Source organism: Pelophylax lessonae, assembly GCF_965119305.1.
Source record: "Pelophylax lessonae genome assembly, chromosome: 11".
Lineage (NCBI taxonomy): Eukaryota > Metazoa > Chordata > Amphibia > Anura > Ranidae > Pelophylax > Pelophylax lessonae.
This window is the reverse complement of record NC_138778.1, coordinates 232,844,661-232,867,816: the sequence shown is the minus strand read 5'-3', so window position 1 is coordinate 232,867,816 and position 23,156 is coordinate 232,844,661. Positions and strand designations below refer to the sequence as shown.

Sequence of the window (23,156 nt, the reverse complement as noted above, 5' to 3'; positions counted from 1 at the left end):
CAGAGTGCAGGGTTTAGGGGTGTTCTATGTACAGAGTGCAGGGTTTAGGGATGTGCTATATACAGAGTGCAGGGTTTAGGGGTGTTCTATGTATAGAGTGCAGGGTTTAGGGATGTGCTATGTACAGAGTGCAGGGTTTAGGGGTGTTCTATGTACAGAGTGCAGGGTTTAGGGATGTGCTACATACAGAGTGCAGGGTTTAGGGGTGTACTACATACAGAGTGCAGGGTTTAGGGGTGTGCTATGTACAGAGTGCAGGGTTTAGGGGTGTGCTATGTACAGAGTGCAGTTCCAGGGGATGCCCTTTGCACAGAGTGAATAGTTTCTAGGGTGTACTATGTACCAAACATACAATTCTAGGGTGCACTATGTACAGAGTGCAGGGTTTAGGGGTGTGCTACATACAGAGTGCAGAGTTTAGGGGTGTGCTACATACAGAGTGCAGGGTTTAGGGGTGTGCTATGTACAGAGTGCAGTTCCAGGGGATGCCCTATGTACAGAGTGAATAGTTTCTAGGGTGAACTATGTACCAAACATACGATTCTAGAGTGCACTACGTACAGAATGCAGGGTTTAGGGGTGTGCTACATACAGAGTGCAGGGTTTAGGGGTGTGCTATGTACAGAGTGCAGGGTTTAGGGGTGTGCTACGTACAGAGTGCAGGGTTTAGGGGTGTGCTACATACAGAGTGCAGGGTTTAGGGGTGTGCTATGTACAGAGTGCAGGGTTTAGGGGTGTGCTATGTACAGAGTGCAGGGTTTAGGGCTGTGCTATATACAGAGTGCAGGGTTTAAGGGTGTGCTACATACAGAGTGCAGGGTTTAGGGGTGTGCTATGTACAGAGTGCAGGGTTTAGGGGTGTGCTATGTACAGAGTGCAGGGTTTAGGGGTGTGCTATGTACAGAGTGCAGGGTTTAGGGGTGTGCTATGTACAGAGTGCAGGGTTTAGGGCTGTGCTATATACAGAGTGCAGGGTTTAAGGGTGTGCTACATACAGAGTGCAGGGTTTAGGGGTGTGCTATGTACAGAGTGCAGGGTTTAGGGGTGTGCTATGTACAGAGTGCAGGGTTAAGGGGTGTGCTATATACAGAGTGCAGGGTTTAGGGGTGTGCTATGTACAGAGTGCAGTGTTCAGAGGTGCGCTACATACAGGTGCAGGGTTTAGGGGTGCGCTACATACAGGTGTAGGGTTCAGAGGTGCGCTACATACAGGTGCAGGGTTTAGGGGTGCGCTACATACAGGTGCAGGGTTCAGAGGTGTGCTACATACAGAGTGCAGGGTTCAGAGGTGCGTTACATACAGAGTGCAGGGTTCAGAGGTGCGCTACATACAGAGTGCAGGGTTCAGAGGTGTGCCACATACAGGTGCAGGGTTTAGCAGTGTGCTACGTACAGAAATGGCCTGGTGGGTCGGATTCGGCCCGCGGGCCTTGGGTTTGACACACATGCCGTAATAAATACAGCAAAGTAGCAATGTAACACTGTTATAAATGTTATAGGAGAATACATTGGTACAATATGTTACATAGTTATTCATTGCTTGTAGAGGGCGGGGGAGGGAGGGTTCCCTGTACTGGTGTCAGAGATGATTCCTCATTGGTTGTGACTTCCCGTCACTTTCCTCTGGAATAAGCCTTCCATTTATGATATCATGGCTCTGCGGTGAGCTCAGACTTCACACAACTGCTTACTAATGCAAGCTAACAGTTAACCCTTCCATGGCCAGCGCTCCATTGCTCAGCAGCCTTCAATAAAATTAGGCAAATTTGCAGCATACCTCCAAATCAAACCCCCAACCCCCCCCCCCCGGAATCTGTAAATGACGAGTGCCCCTCCCCCACCCAGGCAAACAAAGAAGAGGAGTCTGCGATGAGTTCTGCACCCAGGTGCAGCATCCGCTACTCTCTCACCTTACTGGGTGACATCCATGTGACATGTATGTGAGTGATGGAGCTGTGCTTACATGTGTCATGTATGTAAAGTGATGGTGCTGGGCTTACATGTGACATGTACTGTATGTGAAGTGAAGGTGCTGGGCTCACATGTGGCATGTATGTGAAGTGATGATGCTTGGCTCACATGTGTCATGTATGTAAAGTGATGGTGCTGGGCTCACATGTGACATGTATGTGAAGTGATGATGCTGGGCTTACATGTGTCATAAGATGTGAAGTGATGATGCTGGGCTTACATGTGACATGTATGTAAAGTGATGGTGCTGGGCTTACATGTGTCATACGATGTGAAGTGATGATGCCGGGCTTACATGTGACATGTATGGTAAGTGATGTTGCTGGGGTCACATGTGACATGTATGTAAAGTGAAGGTGTTGGTCTTACATGTGACATGTAAGTGAAGTGATGGTGCTGGGCTCACATGTGACATGTATGTGAAGTGATGGTGCTGGGCTTACATGTGAAATGTGAAGTGATGGTGTTGGGCTTACATGTGACATATATGTGAAGTGATGGTGCTGGGCTTACATGTGAGATGTATGTGAAGTGATGTTGCTGGGCTTACATGTGACATGTATGTGAAGTGATGATGCTGGGCTTACATGTGACATATATGTGAAGTGATGGTGCTGGGCTTACATGTGACATGTATGTGAAGTGATGATGCTAGGCTTACATGTGACATGTATGTGAAGTGATGATGCTAGGGTCACATGTGACATGTATGTGAAGTGATGGTGCTGGGCTTACATGTGACGTGTATGTGAAGTGATGGTGCTGGGCTTACATGTGACATGTATGTGAAGTGATAATGCTGGGCTTACATGTGACATGTATGTGAAGTGATGGTGCTGAGCTTACATGTGAGATGTATGTGAAGTGATGATGCTGGGCTTACATGTGACATATATGTGAAGTGATGGTGCTGGGCTTACATGTGACATGTATGTGAAGTGATGATGCTAGGCTTACATGTGACATGTATGTGAAGTGATGATGCTAGGGTCACATGTGACATGTATGTGAAGTGATGGTGCTGGGCTTACATGTGACATGTATGTGAAGTGATGGTGCTGGGACTACATGTGACATGTATGTGGTGTGATGGTGCTGGGCTTACATGTGACATGTATGTGAAGTGATGTTGCTGAGGTCACATGTGACATGTATGTGAAGTGATGGTGCTGGGCTTACATGTGACATATATGTGAAGTGATGTTGCTGGGCTTACATGTGACATATATGTGAAGTGATGGTGCTGGGCTTACATGTGACATGTATGTGAAGTGATGGTGCTGGGCTTACATGTGACATGTATGTGAAGTGATAATGCTGGGCTTACATGTGACATGTATGTGAAGTGATGGTGCTGAGCTTACATGTGAGATGTATGTGAAGTGATGATGCTGAGCTTACATGTGATATGTATGTGAAGTGATGGTGATGGGCTTACATATATGTGAAGTGATGGTGCTGGGCTTACATGTGAGATGTATGTGAAGTGATGGTGCTGGGCTTACATGTGACATGTATGTGAAGTGATGATGCTAGGGTCACATGAGACATGTATGTGAAGTGATGTTGCTGGGGTCACATGTGACATGTATGTAGAGTGATGGTGCTTGGCTTACATGTGAGATGCATGTGAAGCGATGATGCTGGGCTTATATGTGCAATGTATGTGAAGTGATGGTGCTGGGCTTACATGTGACATATATGTGAAGTGATGGTGCTGGGCTTACATGTGACATGTATGTGAAGTGATGGTGCTGGGCTTACATGTGACATGTATGTGAAGTGATGGTGCTGGGCTTACATGTGACATGTATGTGAAGTGGTGTTGCTGAGGTCACATGTGAGATGTATGTGAAGTGATGGTGCTGGGCTTACATGTGACATATATGTGAAGTGATGTTGCTGGGCTTACATGTGACATATATGTGAAGTGATGTTGCTGGGCTTACATGTGACATGTATGTGAAGTGATAATGCTGGGCTTACATGTGACATGTATGTGAAGTGATAATGCTGGGCTTACATGTGACATGTATGTGAAGTGATGGTGCTGGGCTTACATGTGAGATGTATGTGAAGTGATAATGCTGGGCTTACATGTGACATGTATGTGAAGTGATGGTGCTGAGCTTACATGTGAGATGTATGTGAAGTGATGGTGCTGAGCTTACATGTGAGATGTATGTGAAGTGATGGTGCTGGGCTTACATGTATGTGAAGTGATGGTGCTGGGCTTACATGTGACATGTATGTGAAGTGATGGTGCTGGGCTCACATGTGACATGTATGTGAAGTGATGGTGCTGGGCTTACATGTGACATGTATGTGAAGTGATGGTGCTGGGCTCACATGTGACATATATGTGAAGTGATGGTGCTGGGCTCACATGTGACATATATGTGAAGTGATGGTGCTGGGCTTACATGTGAGATATATGTCATGTGTGCAGGCTCCTCACATTGCTCTCTCCTGATACTGGAAGAAAGGGGGTTGTGTTGTTTTCCTCTATGTAGACTTCCCTGGGGGTCTCATCCAGCCAGAACCCCACATGTCTATTTGCATATCTCCTGTCTGATTGGAGCAGAGGGAAGAAGGGGAGTGTCTGAGGTGGAGGGCTCCTACCCCAATGAGTTAACATTAGGAGAGGCTCTGATTAGAAGACACTTTTTTATTGTCAGTGATAAGACCCATAGAGGAAGGGCAGCTGTTAACCCTTTCCTGAGAGCAGGAGAGGAAGGGGCACCCATGCCCAGCTGCTTTCCTTTGTCTGGGGCTGCTGTGGATGGAAGCATTGTCTGTGGCTGGTCTCCCAGGGGACACGCAGCGCTCCGGCTCCTGTTGCTCAGTCTCGCTCCACCTCCAGCCTGGGCTTCTGGAATATGAGGCACCATGGGCTGGTGTGATCGTGGGGTCCAGATGCTGCTGACCACCGTAGGGGCTTTCGCAGCCTTCAGTCTGATGACCATAGCCATTGGCACCGACTACTGGCTCTACTCCCGGGCTCACATCTGCAACGGGACCAACTTAACCATGGACGACCCCCAGAGCCAACCCAAGAAGACCAAGGGGGACCTCACCCACTCAGGACTCTGGAGGATCTGTTGTATTGAGGGTGAGTGAGGGGGCTCTGCATCCTAGAAATGATATCATTGCAGCTGAGGGGCCCCCTGTTGGCTCTAAGATGATTCTTGACCAGGTGGTACCTCAGTTTTTTTTATTGTGTTTTTGATGTGGTTGCTTAGCAACCAGCATCTGGAGATCCAGCAGCATCCCTGTGATAGATAGCAAGACATTACGGGGATCTTTACACATCTTTGTGTGCCCTGCTGTGAGAATCCTCCCTTCAATCCTGTACTTAGCTATAGAAAGTAATACATCAGCGTGCCTTACACTGTGATACAATGAAATGTTTAACGTGTCCTCTATGTAATAATACTCTGCAGAACTATTGTGGTATTCCAGGTCTGTTCATGGCTCAGAGAAATATTCTGCAATACAATAGGATGTTTTATCTCATATACAATAAGTTTATACAGATTCTGAAAGGGAGAGACTTTCACATGGTAATGGACATTATGGAAAGGGTTTATTTAGCTGCTATCCTGGTAACACAGACAGCAGCAGGTACAGTGATGGGAGGGGAAGGAATGTCATGAAATCTGGGTTGGAAGCTTATTTTGGGGAGTTTGGATGAAGGAGCTGAAGCTGACCCGCCTGTTAGGTGTTGCTTCCTTCCATGGACTGTGGTGCTGAAGTGGACCAGCTGTTAGGTGATGGAGATTATTCATCAGTTCTGGTGTTGAAGCTGACTAGAGGTGAGGTAATAGAGATGTCCATTGGTTGTGGTGCTGAAGCTAGCCAGCTGTTAGGTGATGGAGATGTCCATTGACTGTGGTGCTGAAACGGCCCAGTTGTTAGGTGATGGAGATGTCCACTGACTGTGGTGCTGAAGTTGACCAGCTGTTAGGTGATGGAGATGTCCATTGTCTCTGGTGCTGAAGCTAACCAGCTATTAGGTGATGGAGCTGTCCATTAGTTGTGGTGCTGAAGCTGACCAGCTGTTAGATGATGGAGATGTCCATTGACGGTGGTGCTGAAATTGTCCAGCTGTTAGGTGATGGAGATGTCCATTGACTGTGGTGCCGAAGCTGACTAGCTGGTAGGTGATGGAGCGGTCGATGAACTGTGGTGCTGAAGTTGACCAGCTGTTAGGTGATGAAGATTGTCCATCGGCTCTGATACTGAAGCTGACCAGCTGTTAGGTGATGGAGATGTCCATTGCTAAAGCCGACCAGTTGTTAGGTGATGGAGTTGACCATTGGCTGTGGTGCTGAAGCTGCCCAGCTGTTAGGTGATGGAGATGTCAATTGACTGTGGTGCTGAAGCTGCCCAGCTATTAGGTGATGGAGATGTCAATTGACTGTGGTGCTGAAGCTGACTAGCTGGTAGGTGATGGAGCTGTCCATTGGCTCTGGTGCTGAAGCTGACCAGCTGTTAGGTGATGGAGATGTCCGTTGCTAAAGCCGACCAGTTGTTAGGTGATGGAGTTGACCATTGGCTGTGGTGCTGAAGCTGACCAGCTGTTAGGTGATGGAGCTGTCCATTAGTTGTGGTGCTGAAGCTGACCAGCTGTTAGGTGATGGAGATGTCAATTGACTGTGGTTCTGAAGCTGACCAGCTGGTAGGTGATGGAGATGTCCATGTACTGTGGTGCTGAAACTGACCAGCTGTTAGGTGATGGAGCGGTTCATTGATTGGTGTGCTGATGCTGCCCAGATATTAGGTGTTTGAGATTGTTCATCGGCTCTGGTGCTGAATCTGACCAGCTGTTAGATGATGGAGCTGTCCATGGGTTCTGGTGTTGCAGCAAAACAGCTGTGAAGTGATTGAGTTGTCTGTCCATTGGGTCTGTTTCTAAACCTGTCCAGCTGTTAGGTGATGGCGATGTCCACTGACTATTGTGCTGATGCTGCCCAGCTGTTGGCGATGGGCATTGTTAGGTGATGGAGATGCTCACTGACTGTTGTGCTGATGCTGCCCAACTGTTAAAGTGTATGTAAACCATTACCTTCTTAAACAACCCATTCCGTTTAAAATAGAAATGAAAGGCAAAACATTTGTGTATAGATATATATATAAAAAAAAATTATTATGAGCATTTTTTTCCTTTTTTATATATTATCACATTCCTTTGTTCTAACCCTAAGCTGCACAAGAGCTGGGGAGGAAACATCAGCACACTAAGCTTGCCAGTGATAGGTGATCGAGCTGTCCATAGACTGTGCTTCAGAAGCCGACCAGCTGATAGGTGATGGAGTTGTCCATTGGCTCTGGTGTTGAAGGGGACTGCGCTATCCATCGGTTCTGGTGTGGAAGCTGCTTGAGCTGTCCATTGGGTCTGTTGCTAAAACTTTCCAGCTGTTAAGTGATGTCTATTGACTGTAACACGCCTCCTGTACTAGAGCGCCCCCACTCTGGATGAAGGAGCACAGGGGGCCCCTTTGGTCAGCAGCATTGTCAGTCTGGGGGGGGGGAGTGCTCGATAGACACCCCTGTCAGTGTTAAATGGTTTGCGTCATCCCTGTAAACTGATACATTCTGCTGGAGAGTCGGTGCTGTGAAAAACAACAGATTTACTTGGCTGGGTCACCAGATAAAACGATAGGGGAAAAAAAGCCCCAAAAAAAAAAAAGAAAACATCTAAGAATTGGTAAGCTACAATATAAGAAATGTTTAATTTGGGCTTTAATGCTCCTTTAAACTGCCCATCTGTTAAGTGATGGTGCTCCTCAGTTGGGTCTGGTGGTGAAGCTGGCCAGCGGTTGTGGTGCTAATGCTGGTCTGTGGTTGGGGAGACCTTTCTTCACACAAAACCTGTTGTGCTGAACGTAGGGACACATCCAACAAAGGAAGGTGGGGATCATTGATAGTTACCCCCATTGCTGCCCCCTCTCCATCCTCTGAGTGGGTAGAAGCCATATGAACAGGGGTGGAGAGTAGACAGAGTTTAGTATGGATGTCATATATATCCATACACGTAGGCTTGTATGGATTTATACTTCTTCCCCATAGTTTTCCCTTTATTTTGCTAATCAGCAGCCAAGCTGTGGCGGTAATGATCTCCTCCGGGGTTGAAGTACTGAGTGGCTGATGTTAGGAGAGTTGCAGCTGAGGTTGGACAGCTTGGTGGTCTTGCTGGTGCACAGTGACTGGAATGAAAAGGTTTTAGGTGATATTAGAGCACACATTAAGGTCATACTTAATATTGATATGAATGATTCTCCCTTGGAATTCCTACTTCATGTGCCACCCATCCCTCTTAGCCACTTCCGCAAGTCGGTATTGCCACATCTTTTGTATGCAGCCAGATCCCTATACATTGGAAGATGACTCGGATACCTGACTGGATCCGTCTGGTTAGCACCATTATGGAGGTGGAGGAATGGGAGGCAACGTGTAGGGATAGACAGAAGAGATTTTGTAGTATTTGGGCCGCCTGGATAAAATATACTTCTGGTGCTACATGGGCAACCCAGCCTACGACCCCCCTACGCCAAGAATTAATGCACTTGAGAAGAATAGATTTGAACAGAACCACGCTGGATAGACTCAGTGTAGTTTAGCAATGTCACGGATTAGGTTTTGGACCCTCGGAACAGTGCTGTATTTTGGCCTAGGCCAACAAGGCCTAGGCCTAGGGCAGCACTTTGCAGGGGGGCAGCAGAAAAGTCCCCCCCCCTCCACCTGATAATCTTTTTGGCCAGTGGTTGCTAGAGCTGCCTCTCGCACCCCCCTCCTCTCTTTCTCACCCCCCCTCTTCCCTCTCTCTCATTCCCCCTCTCTCTCTCACCCCCCCCTCTCTCTCTCTCTCACCCCCCTCTCTCTCTCCCATCCCCCCCTCTCTCTCTCCCATCCCCCTTCTCTCTCTCTCTCATCCCCCATCTCTCTCATCCCCCCTCTCTCTCTCTCTCTCTCTCTCATCCCATCCCCCCTCTCTCTCTCTCATCCCCCTCTCTCTCTCCCTCACCCCCTCTCTCTCTTTCCCCCCTCTCTCTCTCATCCCCCCTCTCTCTCTCATCCCCCCTCTCTCTCTCTCAGCCCCCCTCTCTCTTCCTCTCTCTCTCATCCCCCTCTCTCATCCCCCCCCTCTCTCTCACCCCCCCTCTCTCTCTCACCCCCTCTCTCTCTCATCCCCCTCTCTCTCTTCCCCCCTCTCTCTCTCTTCCCCCCTCTCTCTCTCTCATCCCCCCCCTCTCTCTCTCACCCCCCTCTCTCTCTCACCCCCCCCTCTCTCTCATCCCCCCCTCTCTCTCTCTCTCTCATCCCCCCTCTCTCTCTCTCACCCCCCTCTCTCTCTCCCCTCTTTCTCTCACCCCCCTCTCTCTCTCTCTCTCACCCCCCCCTCTCTCTCTCTCATCCCCCCTCTCTCTCTCTCACACCTCCCTCACCCACCCCCCCTCTTGTGAGATCTCAGGGGTTCATGCTGGGACCTGTAGTCCTTAAATTTTGGAGGGAGTCACATCTGTTAAAAAGGAAGGAATGGGGCAAATTTACATAGGAGGGGGAGGTGGGGGGCGCCCAAATTTAGTCTTGCCTAGGGCAGCACAAAACCAAAATACACCACTGCCTCAGAATACTACCACTACCATCATTGGTGATCCAGGATAGAGTGCTGATTGTTATGGTTCTTGTTCCTCCTTTTTTTTTTTCATTCCCCCCCCCTCCCTATTCCCACTCTCCTGCCTCCCCATTCCATTCATTCTCCTCTTTCTATGTCTTGAACTAAAGGCAGCTAACTCAGGAATGGTATGACATCCTATAAATGTAAATCTAAGATGCTAACTGGAATAGTCACAAGATACACCAAAAGACCTTTATTGCCAATAATCAGTGATAATAACCTGTACCATGTCACCATAGTTGGGCATTTTGCCCGAATCATTGTACTCTGCCTTGGCTTTTTCTTCCTGTTTTGTCTTTTTTTAACCCACTGAAACTTGAAATAAGGATTATTTAAAAAAAATAAAAAATAAATAAAAAGGTTTTATGTCAGGGCTGAATATAGCCTCCCTGGTCTGGGGGTGCAGGAAAAAAGTCAGGGGGCATGGGGTAAACACTGGGCGTGAGTCATGGACAATCTGTCACACGGTGTGATAGAGAACCCGCATTCCCTGTTCAACCGCCGCTCTTCTCTACCACGAGTCACCTCCAGGAAGTAAAGTCAGGTAGTCCAGACAGGAAACAATAGTATGTATTGGGATGTTCTCTTATATCAGGTATCCGTTTCAGAGTCCTCTTTCCACCAGGTGCTCCTATCAGAGACCTTCCCTATATCTGGGTCCCCATGAGATCCCCACCTTATGTCAGGGTTCCCATCAGAGTTCACACTTACATCAGGTGTCCCTATCAGAGACCCTCCCTATATCTGGGTCCCCATGAGATCCCCACCTTATGTCAGGGTTCCCATCAGAGTTCACACTTACATCAGGTGTCCCTATCAGAGACCCTCCCCTATATCGGGCTCCCCATTAAAGTCCCCCCTTACATCAGGTGTACCCTATCAGAGCCCTACCCCACATCAGAGACTCCCCCCCCCTAACATCAAGGTCCCCCTTATATCAGGTGTCCCCATCAGACTGGCTTATGGATCTGTGGAGGCACTCTCAGAGAGTCATACTAGAGTCTCTCTCCTCTCTTCTTACTAGACTCTCTCTTCTCTTCTTACTAGACTCTCTCTTCTCTTCTTACCAGACTCTCTCTTCTCTTCTTACTAGACACTCTCTTCTCTTCTTACTAGACTCTCTCTTCTCTTCTTACTGGACTCTCTCTTCTCTTCTTACTGGACTCTCTCTCTTCTCTTCTTACTGGACTCTCCCTCTTCTTATTAGACTCTCTCGTCTCTTCTTACAAGACTCTCTCTTCTCTTCCTACGAGACACTCTCTTCTCTTCTTACTAGACTCTCTCTTCTCTTCTTACTAGACCCTCTCGTATCTTCTTACTAGACTCTCTCTTCTCTTCTTACTAGACTCTCTCTTCTCTTCTTACTAGACTCTCTCTTCTCTTCTTACTAGACTCTCTCTTCTCTCCTTACGAGACTCTCTCTTCTCTTCTTACTGGACTCTCTCTCTTCTCTTCTTACTGGACTCTCCCTCTTCTTACTAGACTCTCTCGTCTCTTCTTACAAGACTCTCTCTTCTCTTCCTACGAGACACTCTCTTCTCTTCTTACTAGACTCTCTCTTCTCTTCTTACTAGACCCTCTCGTATCTTCTTACTAGACTCTCTCTTCTCTTCTTACTAGACTCTCTCTTCTCTTCTTACTAGACTCTCTCTTCTTACTAGACTCTTTCTTCTCTTCTTACTAGACTCTCTCTTATCTTCTTACTAGACTCTCTCTTCTCTTCTTACTGGACTCTCCCTCTTCTCTTTTTACTAGACTCTCTCTTCTCTTCTTACGAGGCTCTCTCTTTTCTTCTTACTAGACTTTCTCTTCTCTTCTTACTAGACTCTCTCTTCTCTTCTTACTAGACTCTCTCTTCTCTTCTTACTAGACTCTCTCTTCTTACTAGACTCTCTCTTCTCTTCTTACTAGACTCTCTCTTCTCTCCTTATGAGGCTCTCTCTTCTCTTCTTACTGGACTCTCTCTCTTCTCTTCTTACTAGACTCTCTCTTTTCTTCTTACTAGACCCTCTCGTATCTTCTTACTAGACTCTCTCTTTTCTTCATACTAGACTTTCTCTTCTCTTCTTACTAGACTCTCTCTTCTCTTCTTACTAGACTCTCTCTTATCTTCTTACTAGACTCTCTCTTATCTTCTTACTAGACTCTCTCTTATCTTCTTACTAGACTCTCTCTTCTCTTCTTATGAGGCTCTCTCTTTTCTTCTTATTAGACTTTCTCTTCTCTTCTTACTAGACTCTCTCTTCTCTTCTTACTGGACTCTCTCTTCTCTTCTTACTAGAATCTCTCTTCTCTTCTTACTAGACTCTCTCTCTTCTTACTAGACTCTCTCTTCTCTTCTTACTAGACTCTCTCTTCTCTTCTTACTAGACCCTCTCTTATCTTCTTACTAGACTCTCTCTTCTCACTAGACTCTCTCTCATCTTCTTACTAGACTCTCTCTTCTCTTCTTACTAGACTCTCTCTTCTCTTCTTACTAGACTCTCTCTTCTCTTCTTACTAGACCCTCTCCTGTCTTCTTACTAGACTCTCTCTCATCTTCTTACTAGACTCTCTCTTCTCTTCTTACTAGACTCTCTCTTCTCTTCTTACTAGACTCTCTCTTCTCTTCTTACTAGACTCTCTCTTCTCTTCTTACTAGACCCTCTCTTCTCTTCTTACTAGACTCTCTCTCATCTTCTTACTAGACTCTCTCTCATCTTCTTACTAGACTCTCTCTCATCTTCTTACTAGACTCTCTCTCATCTTCTTACTAGACTCTCTCTCATCTTCTTATTAGACTCTCTCTTCTCACTAGACTCTCTCTTCTCTTCTTACTAGACTCTCTCTCATCTTCTTATTAGACTCTCTCTTCTCACTAGACTCTCTCATATCTTCTTACTAGACTCTCTCTTCTCTTCTTACCAGACTCTCTCTTCTATTCTTACTAGACTCTCTCTTCTCTTCTTACTAGACTCTCTCTTCTCTTCTTACTAGACTCTCTCTTCTCTTCTTACTAGACTCTCTCTCATCTTACTAGACTCTCTCTTCTCTTCTTACTAAACTGTCTCTTCTCTTCTTACCAGACTCTCTATTATCTTCTTACTAGACTCTCTCTTCTATTCTTACTAGACTCTCTCTTCTCTTCTTACTAGACTCTCTCTTCTCTTCTTACTAGACCCTCTCGTATCTTCTTACTAGACTCTCTCTTCTCTTCTTACTAGACTCTCTCTTCTCTTCTTACTAGACTCCCTCTTCTCTTCTTACTAGACTCTCTCTTCTCTTCTTACTGGACTCTCTCTTCTCTTCTTACTAGACTCTCTCTTCTCTTCTTACTGGACTCTCCCTCTTCTCTTTTTACTAGACTCTCTCTTCTCTTCTTACGAGGCTCTCTCTTTTCTTCTTACTAGACTTTCTCTTCTCTTCTTACTAGACTCTCTCTTATCTTCTTACTAGACTCTCTCTTATCTTCTTACTAGACTCTCTCTTCTCTTCTTACGAGGCTCTCTCTTCTCTTCTTACTAGACTCTCTCTCTTCTCTTCTTACTGGACTCTCCCTCTTCTCTTTTTACTAGACTCTCTCTTCTCTTCTTATGAGGCTCTCTCTTTTCTTCTTACTAGACTTTCTCTTCTCTTCTTACTAGACTCTCTCTTCTCTTCTTACTGGACTCTCTCTTCTCTTCTTACTAGAATCTCTCTTCTCTTCTTACTAGACTCTCTCTCTTCTTACTAGACTCTCTCTTCTCTTCTTACTAGACTCTCTCTTCTCTTCTTACTAGACCCTCTCTTATCTTCTTACTAGACTCTCTCTTCTCACTAGACTCTCTCTCATCTTCTTACTAGACTCTCTCTTCTCTTCTTACTAGACTCTCTCTTCTCTTCTTACTAGACCCTCTCCTGTCTTCTTACTAGACTCTCTCTCTCATCTTCTTACTAGACTCTCTCTTCTCTTCTTACTAGACTCTCTCTTCTCTTCTTACTAGACTCTCTCTTCTCTTCTTACTAGACTCTCTCTTCTCTTCTTACTAGACTCTCTCTTCTCTTCTTACTAGACTCTCTCTTCTCTTCTTACTAGACCCTCTCTTATCTTCTTACTAGACTCTCTCTTCTCACTAGACTCTCTCTCATCTTCTTACTAGACTCTCTCTTCTCACTAGACTCTCTCTCATCTTCTTACTAGACTCTCTCTTCTCTTCTTACTAGACTCTCTCTTCTCTTCTTACTAGACTCTCTCTCATCTTCTTACTAGACTCTCTCTCATCTTCTTACTAGACTCTCTCTCATCTTCTTACTAGACTCTCTCTCATCTTCTTATTAGACTCTCTCTTCTCACTAGACTCTCTCTTCTCTTCTAACTAGACTCTCTCTCATCTTCTTATTAGACTCTCTCTTCTCACTAGACTCTCTCATATCTTCTTACTAGACTCTCTCTTCTCTTCTTACCAGACTCTCTCTTCTATTCTTACTAGACTCTCTCTTCTCTTCTTACTAGACTCTCTCTTCTCTTCTTACTAGACTCTCTCTTCTCTTCTTACTAGACTCTCTCTCATCTTACTAGACTCTCTCTTCTCTTCTTACTAAACTGTCTCTTCTCTTCTTACCAGACTCTCTATTATCTTCTTACTAGACTCTCTCTTCTATTCTTACTAGACTCTCTATTCTCTTCTTACTAGACCCTCTCGTATCTTCTTACTAGACTCTCTCTTCTCTTCTTACTAGACTCTCTCTTCTCTTCTTACTAGACCCTCTCTTATCTTCTTACTAGACTCTCTCTTCTCACTAGACTCTCTCTCATCTTCTTACTAGACTCTCTCTTCTCACTAGACTCTCTCTCATCTTCTTACTAGACTCTCTCTTCTCTTCTTACTAGACTCTCTCTTCTCTTCTTACTAGACTCTCTCTCATCTTCTTACTAGACTCTCTCTCATCTTCTTACTAGACTCTCTCTCATCTTCTTACTAGACTCTCTCTCATCTTCTTACTAGACTCTCTCTCATCTTCTTATTAGACTCTCTCTTCTCACTAGACTCTCTCTTCTCTTCTTACTAGACTCTCTCTCATCTTCTTATTAGACTCTCTCTTCTCACTAGACTCTCTCATATTTTCTTACTAGACTCTCTCTTCTATTCTTACTAGACTCTCTCTTCTCTTCTTACTAGACTCTCTCTTCTCTTCTTACTAGACTCTCTCTTCTCTTCTTACTAGACTCTCTCTCATCTTACTAGACTCTCTCTTCTCTTCTTACTAAACTGTCTCTTCTCTTCTTACCAGACTCTCTATTATCTTCTTACTAGACTCTCTCTTCTATTCTTACTAGACTCTCTCTTCTCTTCTTACTAGACTCTCTCTTCTCTTCTTACTAGACTCTCTCTTCTCTTCTTACTAGACTCTCTCTCATCTTACTAGACTCTCTCTTCTCTTCTTACTAAACTGTCTCTTCTCTTCTTACCAGACTCTCTATTATCTTCTTACTAGACTCTCTCTTCTCTTCTTACTGGACTCTCTCTTCTCTTCTTACTAGACTCTCTCTTCTCTTCTTACTGGACTCTCCCTCTTCTCTTTTTACTAGACTCTCTCTTCTCTTCTTACGAGGCTCTCTCTTCTCTTCTTACTAGACTCTCTCTCTTCTCTTCTTACTGGACTCTCCCTCTTCTCTTTTTACTAGACTCTCTCTTCTCTTCTTATGAGGCTCTCTCTTTTCTTCTTACTAGACTTTCTCTTCTCTTCTTACTAGACTCTCTCTTCTCTTCTTACTGGACTCTCTCTTCTCTTCTTACTAGAATCTCTCTTCTCTTCTTACTAGACTCTCTCTCTTCTTACTAGACTCTCTCTTCTCTTCTTACTAGACTCTCTCTTCTCTTCTTACTAGACCCTCTCTTATCTTCTTACTAGACTCTCTCTTCTCACTAGACTCTCTCTCATCTTCTTACTAGACTCTCTCTTCTCTTCTTACTAGACTCTCTCTTCTCTTCTTACTAGACTCTCTCTTCTCTTCTTACTAGACCCTCTCCTATCTTCTTACTAGACTCTCTCTCTCATCTTCTTACTAGACTCTCTCTTCTCTTCTTACTAGACTCTCTCTTCTCTTCTTACTAGACTCTCTCTTCTCTTCTTACTAGACTCTCTCTTCTCTTCTTACTAGACCCTCTCTTATCTTCTTACTAGACTCTCTCTTCTCACTAGACTCTCTCTCATCTTCTTACTAGACTCTCTCTTCTCACTAGACTCTCTCTCATCTTCTTACTAGACTCTCTCTTCTCTTCTTACTAGACTCTCTCTTCTCTTCTTACTAGACTCTCTCTCATCTTCTTACTAGACTCTCTCTCATCTTCTTACTAGACTCTCTCTCATCTTCTTACTAGACTCTCTCTCATCTTCTTATTAGACTCTCTCTTCTCACTAGACTCTCTCTTCTCTTCTTACTAGACTCTCTCTCATCTTCTTATTAGACTCTCTCTTCTCACTAGACTCTCTCATATCTTCTTACTAGACTCTCTCTTCTCTTCTTACCAGACTCTCTCTTCTATTCTTACTAGACTCTCTCTTCTCTTCTTACTAGACTCTCTCTTCTCTTCTTACTAGACTCTCTCTTCTCTTCTTACTAGACTCTCTCTCATCTTACTAGACTCTCTCTTCTCTTCTTACTAAACTGTCTCTTCTCTTCTTACCAGACTCTCTATTATCTTCTTACTAGACTCTCTCTTCTATTCTTACTAGACTCTCTCTTCTCTTCTTACTAGACTCTCTATTCTCTTCTTACTAGACCCTCTCGTATCTTCTTACTAGACTCTCTCTTCTCTTCTTACTAGACTCTCTCTTCTCTTCTTACTAGACTCTCTCTTCTCTTCTTACTAGACTCTCTCTTCTCTTCTTACTAGACTCTCTCTTCTCTTCTTACTAGACTCTCTCTTCTCTTCTTACTGGACTCTCTCTTCTCTTCTTACTAGACTCTCCCTCTTCTTACTAGACTCTCTCGTCTCTTCTTACAAGACTCTCTCTTCTCTTCCTACGAGACACTCTCTTCTCTTCTTACTAGACTCTCTCTTCTCTTCTTACTAGACCCTCTCGTAACTTCTTACTAGACTCTCTCTTCTCTTCTTACTAGACTCTCTCTTCTCTTCTTACTAGACTCTCTCTTCTCTCCTTACGAGGCTCTCTCTTCTCTTCTTACTGGACTCTCTCTCTTCTCTTCTTACTGGACTCTCCCTCTTCTTACTAGACTCTCTCGTCTCTTCTTACAAGACTCTCTCTTCTCTTCCTACGAGACACTCTCTTCTCTTCTTACTAGACTCTCTCTTCTCTTCTTACTAGACCCTCTCGTATCTTCTTACTAGACTCTCTCTTCTCTTCTTACTAGACTCTCTCTTCTCTTCTTACTAGACTCTCTCTTCTCTTCTTACTAGACTCTCTCTTCTCTTCTTACTGGGCTCTCTCTTCTCTTCTTACTAGACTCTCTCTTCTCTCCTTACGAGGCTCTCTCTTCTCTTCTTACTAGACTCTCTCTTCTCTTCTTACTAGACTCTCTCTTCTTACTAGACTCTCTCTTCTCTTCTTACTAGACTCTCTCTTATCTTCTTACTAGACTCTCTCTTATCTTCTTACTAGACTCTCTCTTCTCTTCTTACGAGGCTCTCTCTTCTCTTCTTACTAGACTCTCTCTCTTCTCTTCTTACTGGACTCTCCCTCTTCTCTTTTTACTAGACTCTCTCTTCTCTTCTTACGAGGCTCTCTCTTTTCTTCTTACTAGACTTTCTCTTCTCTTCTTACTAGACTCTCTCTTCTCTTCTTACTGGACTCTCTCTTCTCTTCTTACTAGACTCTCTCGTCTCTTCTTACTAGACTCTCTCTCATTTTCTTATTAGACTCTCTCTTCTCTTCTTACTAGACTCTCTCATATCTTCTTACTAGACTCTCTCTTCTATTCTTACTAGACTCTCTCTTCTCTTCTTACTAGACTCTCTCTTCTTACTAGACTCTCTCTTCTCTTCTTACTAGACTCTCTCTTCTCTTCTTACTAGACTCTCTCTTCTCTTCTTACTAGACTCTCTCTTCTCTTCTTACTGGACTCTCTCTTCTCTTCTTACTAGACTCTCTCTTCTCTCCTTACGAGGCTCTCTCTTCTCTTCTTACTAGACTCTCTCTTCTCTTCTTACTAGACTCTCTCTTCTTACTAGACTCTCTCTTCTCTTCTTACTAGACACTCTCTTATCTTCTTACTAGACTCTCTCTTATCTTCTTACTAGACTCTCTCTTATCTTCTTACTAGACTCTCTCTTCTTACTATACTCTCTCTTCTCTTCTTACTAGACTCTCTCTTATCTTCTTACTAGACTCTCTCTTATCTTCTTACTAGACTCTCTCTTCTCTTCTTACGAGGCTCTCTCTTCTCTTCTTACTAGACTCTCTCTCTTCTCTTCTTACTGGACTCTCCCTCTTCTCTTTTTACTAGACTCTCTCTTCTCTTCTTACGAGGCTCTCTCTTTTCTTCTTACTAGACTTTCTCTTCTCTTCTTACTAGACTCTCTCTTCTCTTCTTACTGGACTCTCTCTTCTCTTCTTACTAGACTCTCTCTTCTCTTCTTACTAGACTCTCTCTCATTTTCTTATTAGACTCTCTCATATCTTCTTACTAGACTCTCTCTTCTCTTCTTACCAGACTCTCTCTTCTCTTCTTATTAGACTCTCTCTTCTCTTCTTATTAGACTCTCTCTTCTCTTCTTACCAGACTCTCTCTTCTCTTCTTATTAGACTCTCTCTTCTCTTCTTATTAGACTCTCTCTTCTCTTTTTACCAGACTCTCTATTATCTTCTTACTAGACTCTCTCTTCTCTTCTTACTAGACTCTCTCTTTTCTTCTTATTAGACTCTCTCTTCTCTTTTTTTCTCTCTCTATCTTTTATCTTTCTCTCCATCTCCTCTTCTTTCTCCCTAGATTTTCTCATTCTTGCTCCCTTCTCTTTTTCCTCTTTTCTTTCTCTAGCTCTGTCATTATGTTTTTCATGTCTCCACCTCCTTTCTCCTTCTCTCTTCTGCAATTTACTCCTCCCTTTCTCTCTCTCTAATACCCCCCCCCCCCAATGTTCTTCTCTCCGTGTGACTCTCTCTTTTTCCTTCTCTCTCTTTCCTTTATCATTTTATCTTTATCTCTTCTCCCCATCTTTCTTCTCTTCTTTTTCTCTCATTTTCTCTGGCTCACTCCACCATTCCTCTTTCTAAACCCCCCCCCCCACAAAAAAAAAAAAACACCCCCCAGCACTACCCTCTCACTCTCCTTCCATGCTTCTCTCTCATTCTCTCTTCTCTTTCCTTCTCTATCCCTCTTTCTTACTCTCTTTCCCCCTGTGTCACCCCCCCTCCTTTCTTCTCTTCTCTCTCTGTTCTCTTTCTCTCACCTTCTCCACTTTACTCCTCCCTTTCTCTCTCCAATACCCCTCCTCTCTCTATGCTCCTCTCTCTTTTTCACCTTTTCTATATCTCCTCTCCCTCTCTTTCTTCTATTCTGTCTCTTCTTTTCCTTCTATGACCTTCTCTGGCTCAGTACTCCATTTCTCTTTCTATCCCCCCAACCCTCTTACTCTCTCTCTCTCTCCATCTTCCTCTCTCGTTTTCTCTTCTCTTTTTCCTTTTTTCTTTCCCTCTCTATCCCTCTCTTTCTTACTCTTTCCCCATCCCTAACCCTGCCTCTTCTCTTCTCTCTAATACCCCTCCTCTTTTTCCTCTTCTCTCTTTCCTATTATTTTTCTTTTCTTGTTTCCCCCTTTATCTTTATCTCTGCTCCCTCTCTTTCTTTTCTTCTCTCACTTTTCTCCTCTTTCTCATATTTTCTCTGGCTCACTCAACCCCCCCCCCCCCCCCCAAACCCTTTCACACTTTCTCCATGTTCCTCTCTTATTCTCTCTTCTCTTTTTTTACTGTTTTTCTTTCCCTCTCTATCTTACTCTGTTTCTCTCCTCTGCCCCCCCCCCCACTCTTTCCCTGCCTCTTTCTTCTCTCTATCCCTCTCTTTCTTACTCTCTATCTGCCGCCCCCCCCCCCCCCCGGGTCCGTCCCTAACCCTGCCTCTTTTCTTCCTCTCATTTTCTCCAGTTTTTCGCTCTACTACCCCTCCTCTCTCCATGTTGCTCTCTCTTTTTCCTCCTCTCTCTTTCCTATATCCTTTTTTTCCCTTTCTCTTTTTCTCTACCTCCCCTCTATTTCTCCTCCCTCTCTCTCTCATCCTCCTCTTTCTCATATTTTCTCTGGCTCACTCCTCCATTTTTTCCCTGCCTCCTTCTTATCTTCCCTGCCTCTTTCTTCTCTTTCTCTCTCTCTGTTCTCCTTCTCCAGTTTACTCCTCCCTTTCTCTTTCTCTAATACCCCTCCTCTCTCCATGGTTCCTCTCTTTCTTCTCTCTTTGTCTCTCTTCTCTCTCTTTCTCCTCTTCTCTCTTTTCTTCTCTAGCTCTTATCTTCTCTGGCTCACCCCTCCATTTTTCTCTCCAACCCCCCCCCCCCCCCCAACCCTTTCACACTTTCCTATCCTACTCTTTTTCTGTTTTCCTCCCCTGCCCCCCCCCCCCCCATTTCCTACCTCTTTCTTCTCTCTCTATCTGTTCTCTTTCTCTCATCTTCTCCTCCATTTTTACTCCTCCTTTTCTCTCTCTCTAATACTCCTTCTCTTTCTTCTCTTCTCTATCTCTTATCTTCTCTGGCTCACTCCTCCATTTTTCTCTCCACCCCCCCCCCTCACTCCATCTATCCATGTTCCTCTCATTCTCTCTTCTATTTTCCCCATCTTTTCTTTCCCTCTCTATCCCTCTTTCTTACTCTGTATCCCCCCCTCTGTTACCCCCCTTCTCTTTTTTCCCCTCTCTATCTTACTCTCCCCCCCCCCCTTCTTTCCCTAACCCGGCCTCTTCTATTCTGTCCTCTTCCTCTCATCTTCTCCAGTTTCTTGCTCTATTACCCCCTCCTCTCTAAATGTTCCTCTCTCTTTTTTCTCTTCTCTCTTTATCTCTGCTCCTTCTCTTTCTTCTCTTGCTCTCATTTTCTCTGGCTCACTCCTTCACTCCTCCATTTTTCTCTCCATCCCCCAACCCTTTCACACTTTCTCCATGTTCCTCTCTTATTCTCTCTTCTCTTTTTTGTCCCATCTTTCTTTCCCGCTCTATCTTACTCTGTTTCCCTCCCCTGACCCCCCCCTCCTCCCACCACCATTTCCCTGCCTCTTTCTTCTCTATCCCTGTTCTCTTTATCTCCACTTTTTCTCCCTTTCTCTCTCTAATACCCCTCCTCTCTCCATGTTCCTCTCTCTTTTTCTTCTCTGTTTGTCTCTGTTCTCTCTCCTCCTCTTTCTTCTCTTCTCCATCTCTTATCTTTTCTGGCTCACTCCTCCATTTTTCTCTCCACCCCCCCCCCTCACTCCATCTATCCATGTTCCTCCCATCCTCTCTTCTATTTTCCCTCTCTATCCCTCTTTCTTGCTCTGTATCCCCCTCTGTCACCCCCCCTCCCTTCTTCTCTTTTTCCCTTTTCTTTCCCTCTCTATCCCCCTCTCTTACTCCCCCCCCCCCCTTCTGGCCCTAACCCGGCCTCTTCTCTACTCTTCCTCTCATATTCTCCACTTTTTCGCTCTATTACCCCTCCTCTCTACATGTTCCTCTCTCTTTTTTCTCTTCTCTCTTTTCTTTATCTTTTTTTCCCCTTTCTCTTTATCTCTGCTCCCTCCCCCTCTCTTTCTTTCATCTCTTCTCTCTCTTGTTCTCTCTTTCTCTCTTCTTCTCTGGCTCACTCCTCCATTTTTCTCTCCATTCCTCCCCCCCCCCCCCCCCAACCCATTCACACTTTCTCCATGTTCCTCTCTCATTCTCTGTTCTCTTTTACCCGTCTCTCTTATCCTCTCTTTCTTACTCTTTCCCTCCTCTGCCCCCCCCCCCCCATTCCCTGCCTCTTTCTTCTCTCTATATTCTCTCTTTCTCACCTCCCCCATTTCCCTACCCCCTTTCTCTCTCTCTATTACCCCTCCTCTCTTCATGTTCTCTCTTTTCTCTCTACTCCTCTTTTTTCTATTCTCTCTCTTTTCTTCTCTTATCTTCTCCATTTTTCTCTCCATCCCCCCCCCCCCCGCACCCTCTCACTCTATCCATGTTCCTCTCTCTTTTTCCTCTCTTCTCTTTTCCTCTCTATCCCTCTTCCTTACTCTGTATCCCCCCCCCCCTTCTTCTCGTCCTAATTTCCTTCCTCCCTTTCTCTCTCTCTCTCTTTATTACGCCCCCACCAAACCTCTAACTCACTCTCCATGTTCTTCTCTTTATCTCCTTTTCTCTCTTTCCCTTCTCTCTCCCTCTTTTTATCTCAATTCAATGCAGGGAAATCTGGAATAATGACTATAACACACACAGTATCAGTATTCATACAATGGCATGCAGGATTAGTACAGGGACAGGATTACACAATGACATAATCCGTATGCCAGTCACCCCGTGTGTGCGATCTGAATCTCCCCCCGTACAGGGCAATTTTATTGTATTATTCTGGGTGCTGTATGGGTCAAAAAAGCCACCAATGATAGAGTTAGTGATGGAAATCTTCCAGAATGCTGGGCAATCCCTGCAACCGATCGTGTAATCATGAGAAAAGCAAACAGCTATGTCCCATTTCCTGCACTGAATGTCACATTGTATCAAAGCCCTGAAGATTTTATCACTTTAGGCTGCTGCCTCAATGGCCTCCCCAAACCTGAAGATGAGAGTGCTCAACACATGATACAATCTGTCTGCAGGATTCCAGACTTCTATTTATTCCCTAATCCATTGATCACCGGTGGTAGCTAATCATAGCCAACTGAAATGTTTATCTGGACTAAACAGAAAATGTACTATGAAGCGGAAAATTTCTTCTTGTAATTCATGGAATCTTGGATCATTACTTTACAGATCGCTTCAGTGTTTAGTGGGAGCATATTTCTTTGATCTCTTGGAAATACACTGGGCTCTGCACTCCCGCTGTGCCCATTATAAAAGTTTCCCCCCAGCCCTGTGCTGCTGAGTTCCCGGGTCTGTACCCCCGCTGTGCCCATTATGAGGGGTTCCCACCATCCCTGTGCTGAGTTCCTGGGTCTGTACCCCCGCTGTGCCCATTATGAGGGGTTCTCACCATCCCTGTGCTGAGTTCCCGGGTCTGTACCCCCGCTGTGCCCATTATGAGGAGTTCCCACCATCCCTGTGCTGAGTTCCCGGGTTTGTACACCCACTGTGCTCATTATGAGGGGTTCTCACCATCCCTGTGCTGAGTTCCCAGGTCTGTACACCTGCTGTGCTCATTATGAGGGGTTCCCACCATCCCTGTGCTGAGTTTCCGGGTCTGTACACCTGCTATGCCCATTATGAGGAGTTCCCCCATCCCTGTGCTGAGTTCCCGGGTCTGTACACCCACAGTGCCCATTATGAGGGGTTCCCACCATCCCTGTGCTCAGTTCCCGGGTCTGTACACCTGCTGTGCTCATTATGAGGAGTTCCCCCATCCCTGTGCTGAGTTCCCGGGTCTGT

General features: G+C 45.0%; 1 protein-coding gene across 1 annotated transcript in view; it reads left to right on the top strand.

The window, feature by feature from the left end:
* The first annotated feature begins 4,663 nt into the window (after positions 1-4,663).
* CACNG4 (calcium voltage-gated channel auxiliary subunit gamma 4) overlaps positions 4,664-23,156 on the top strand; it is an 89,994-nt gene continuing 71,501 nt past the window's right edge. The window contains exon 1 of the mRNA XM_082272114.1: positions 4,664-5,083. Coding sequence (XP_082128240.1) covers positions 4,861-5,083 — 223 coding nt within the window. The 5' untranslated portion in view covers positions 4,664-4,860. The remainder of the gene's footprint in view (positions 5,084-23,156) is intronic.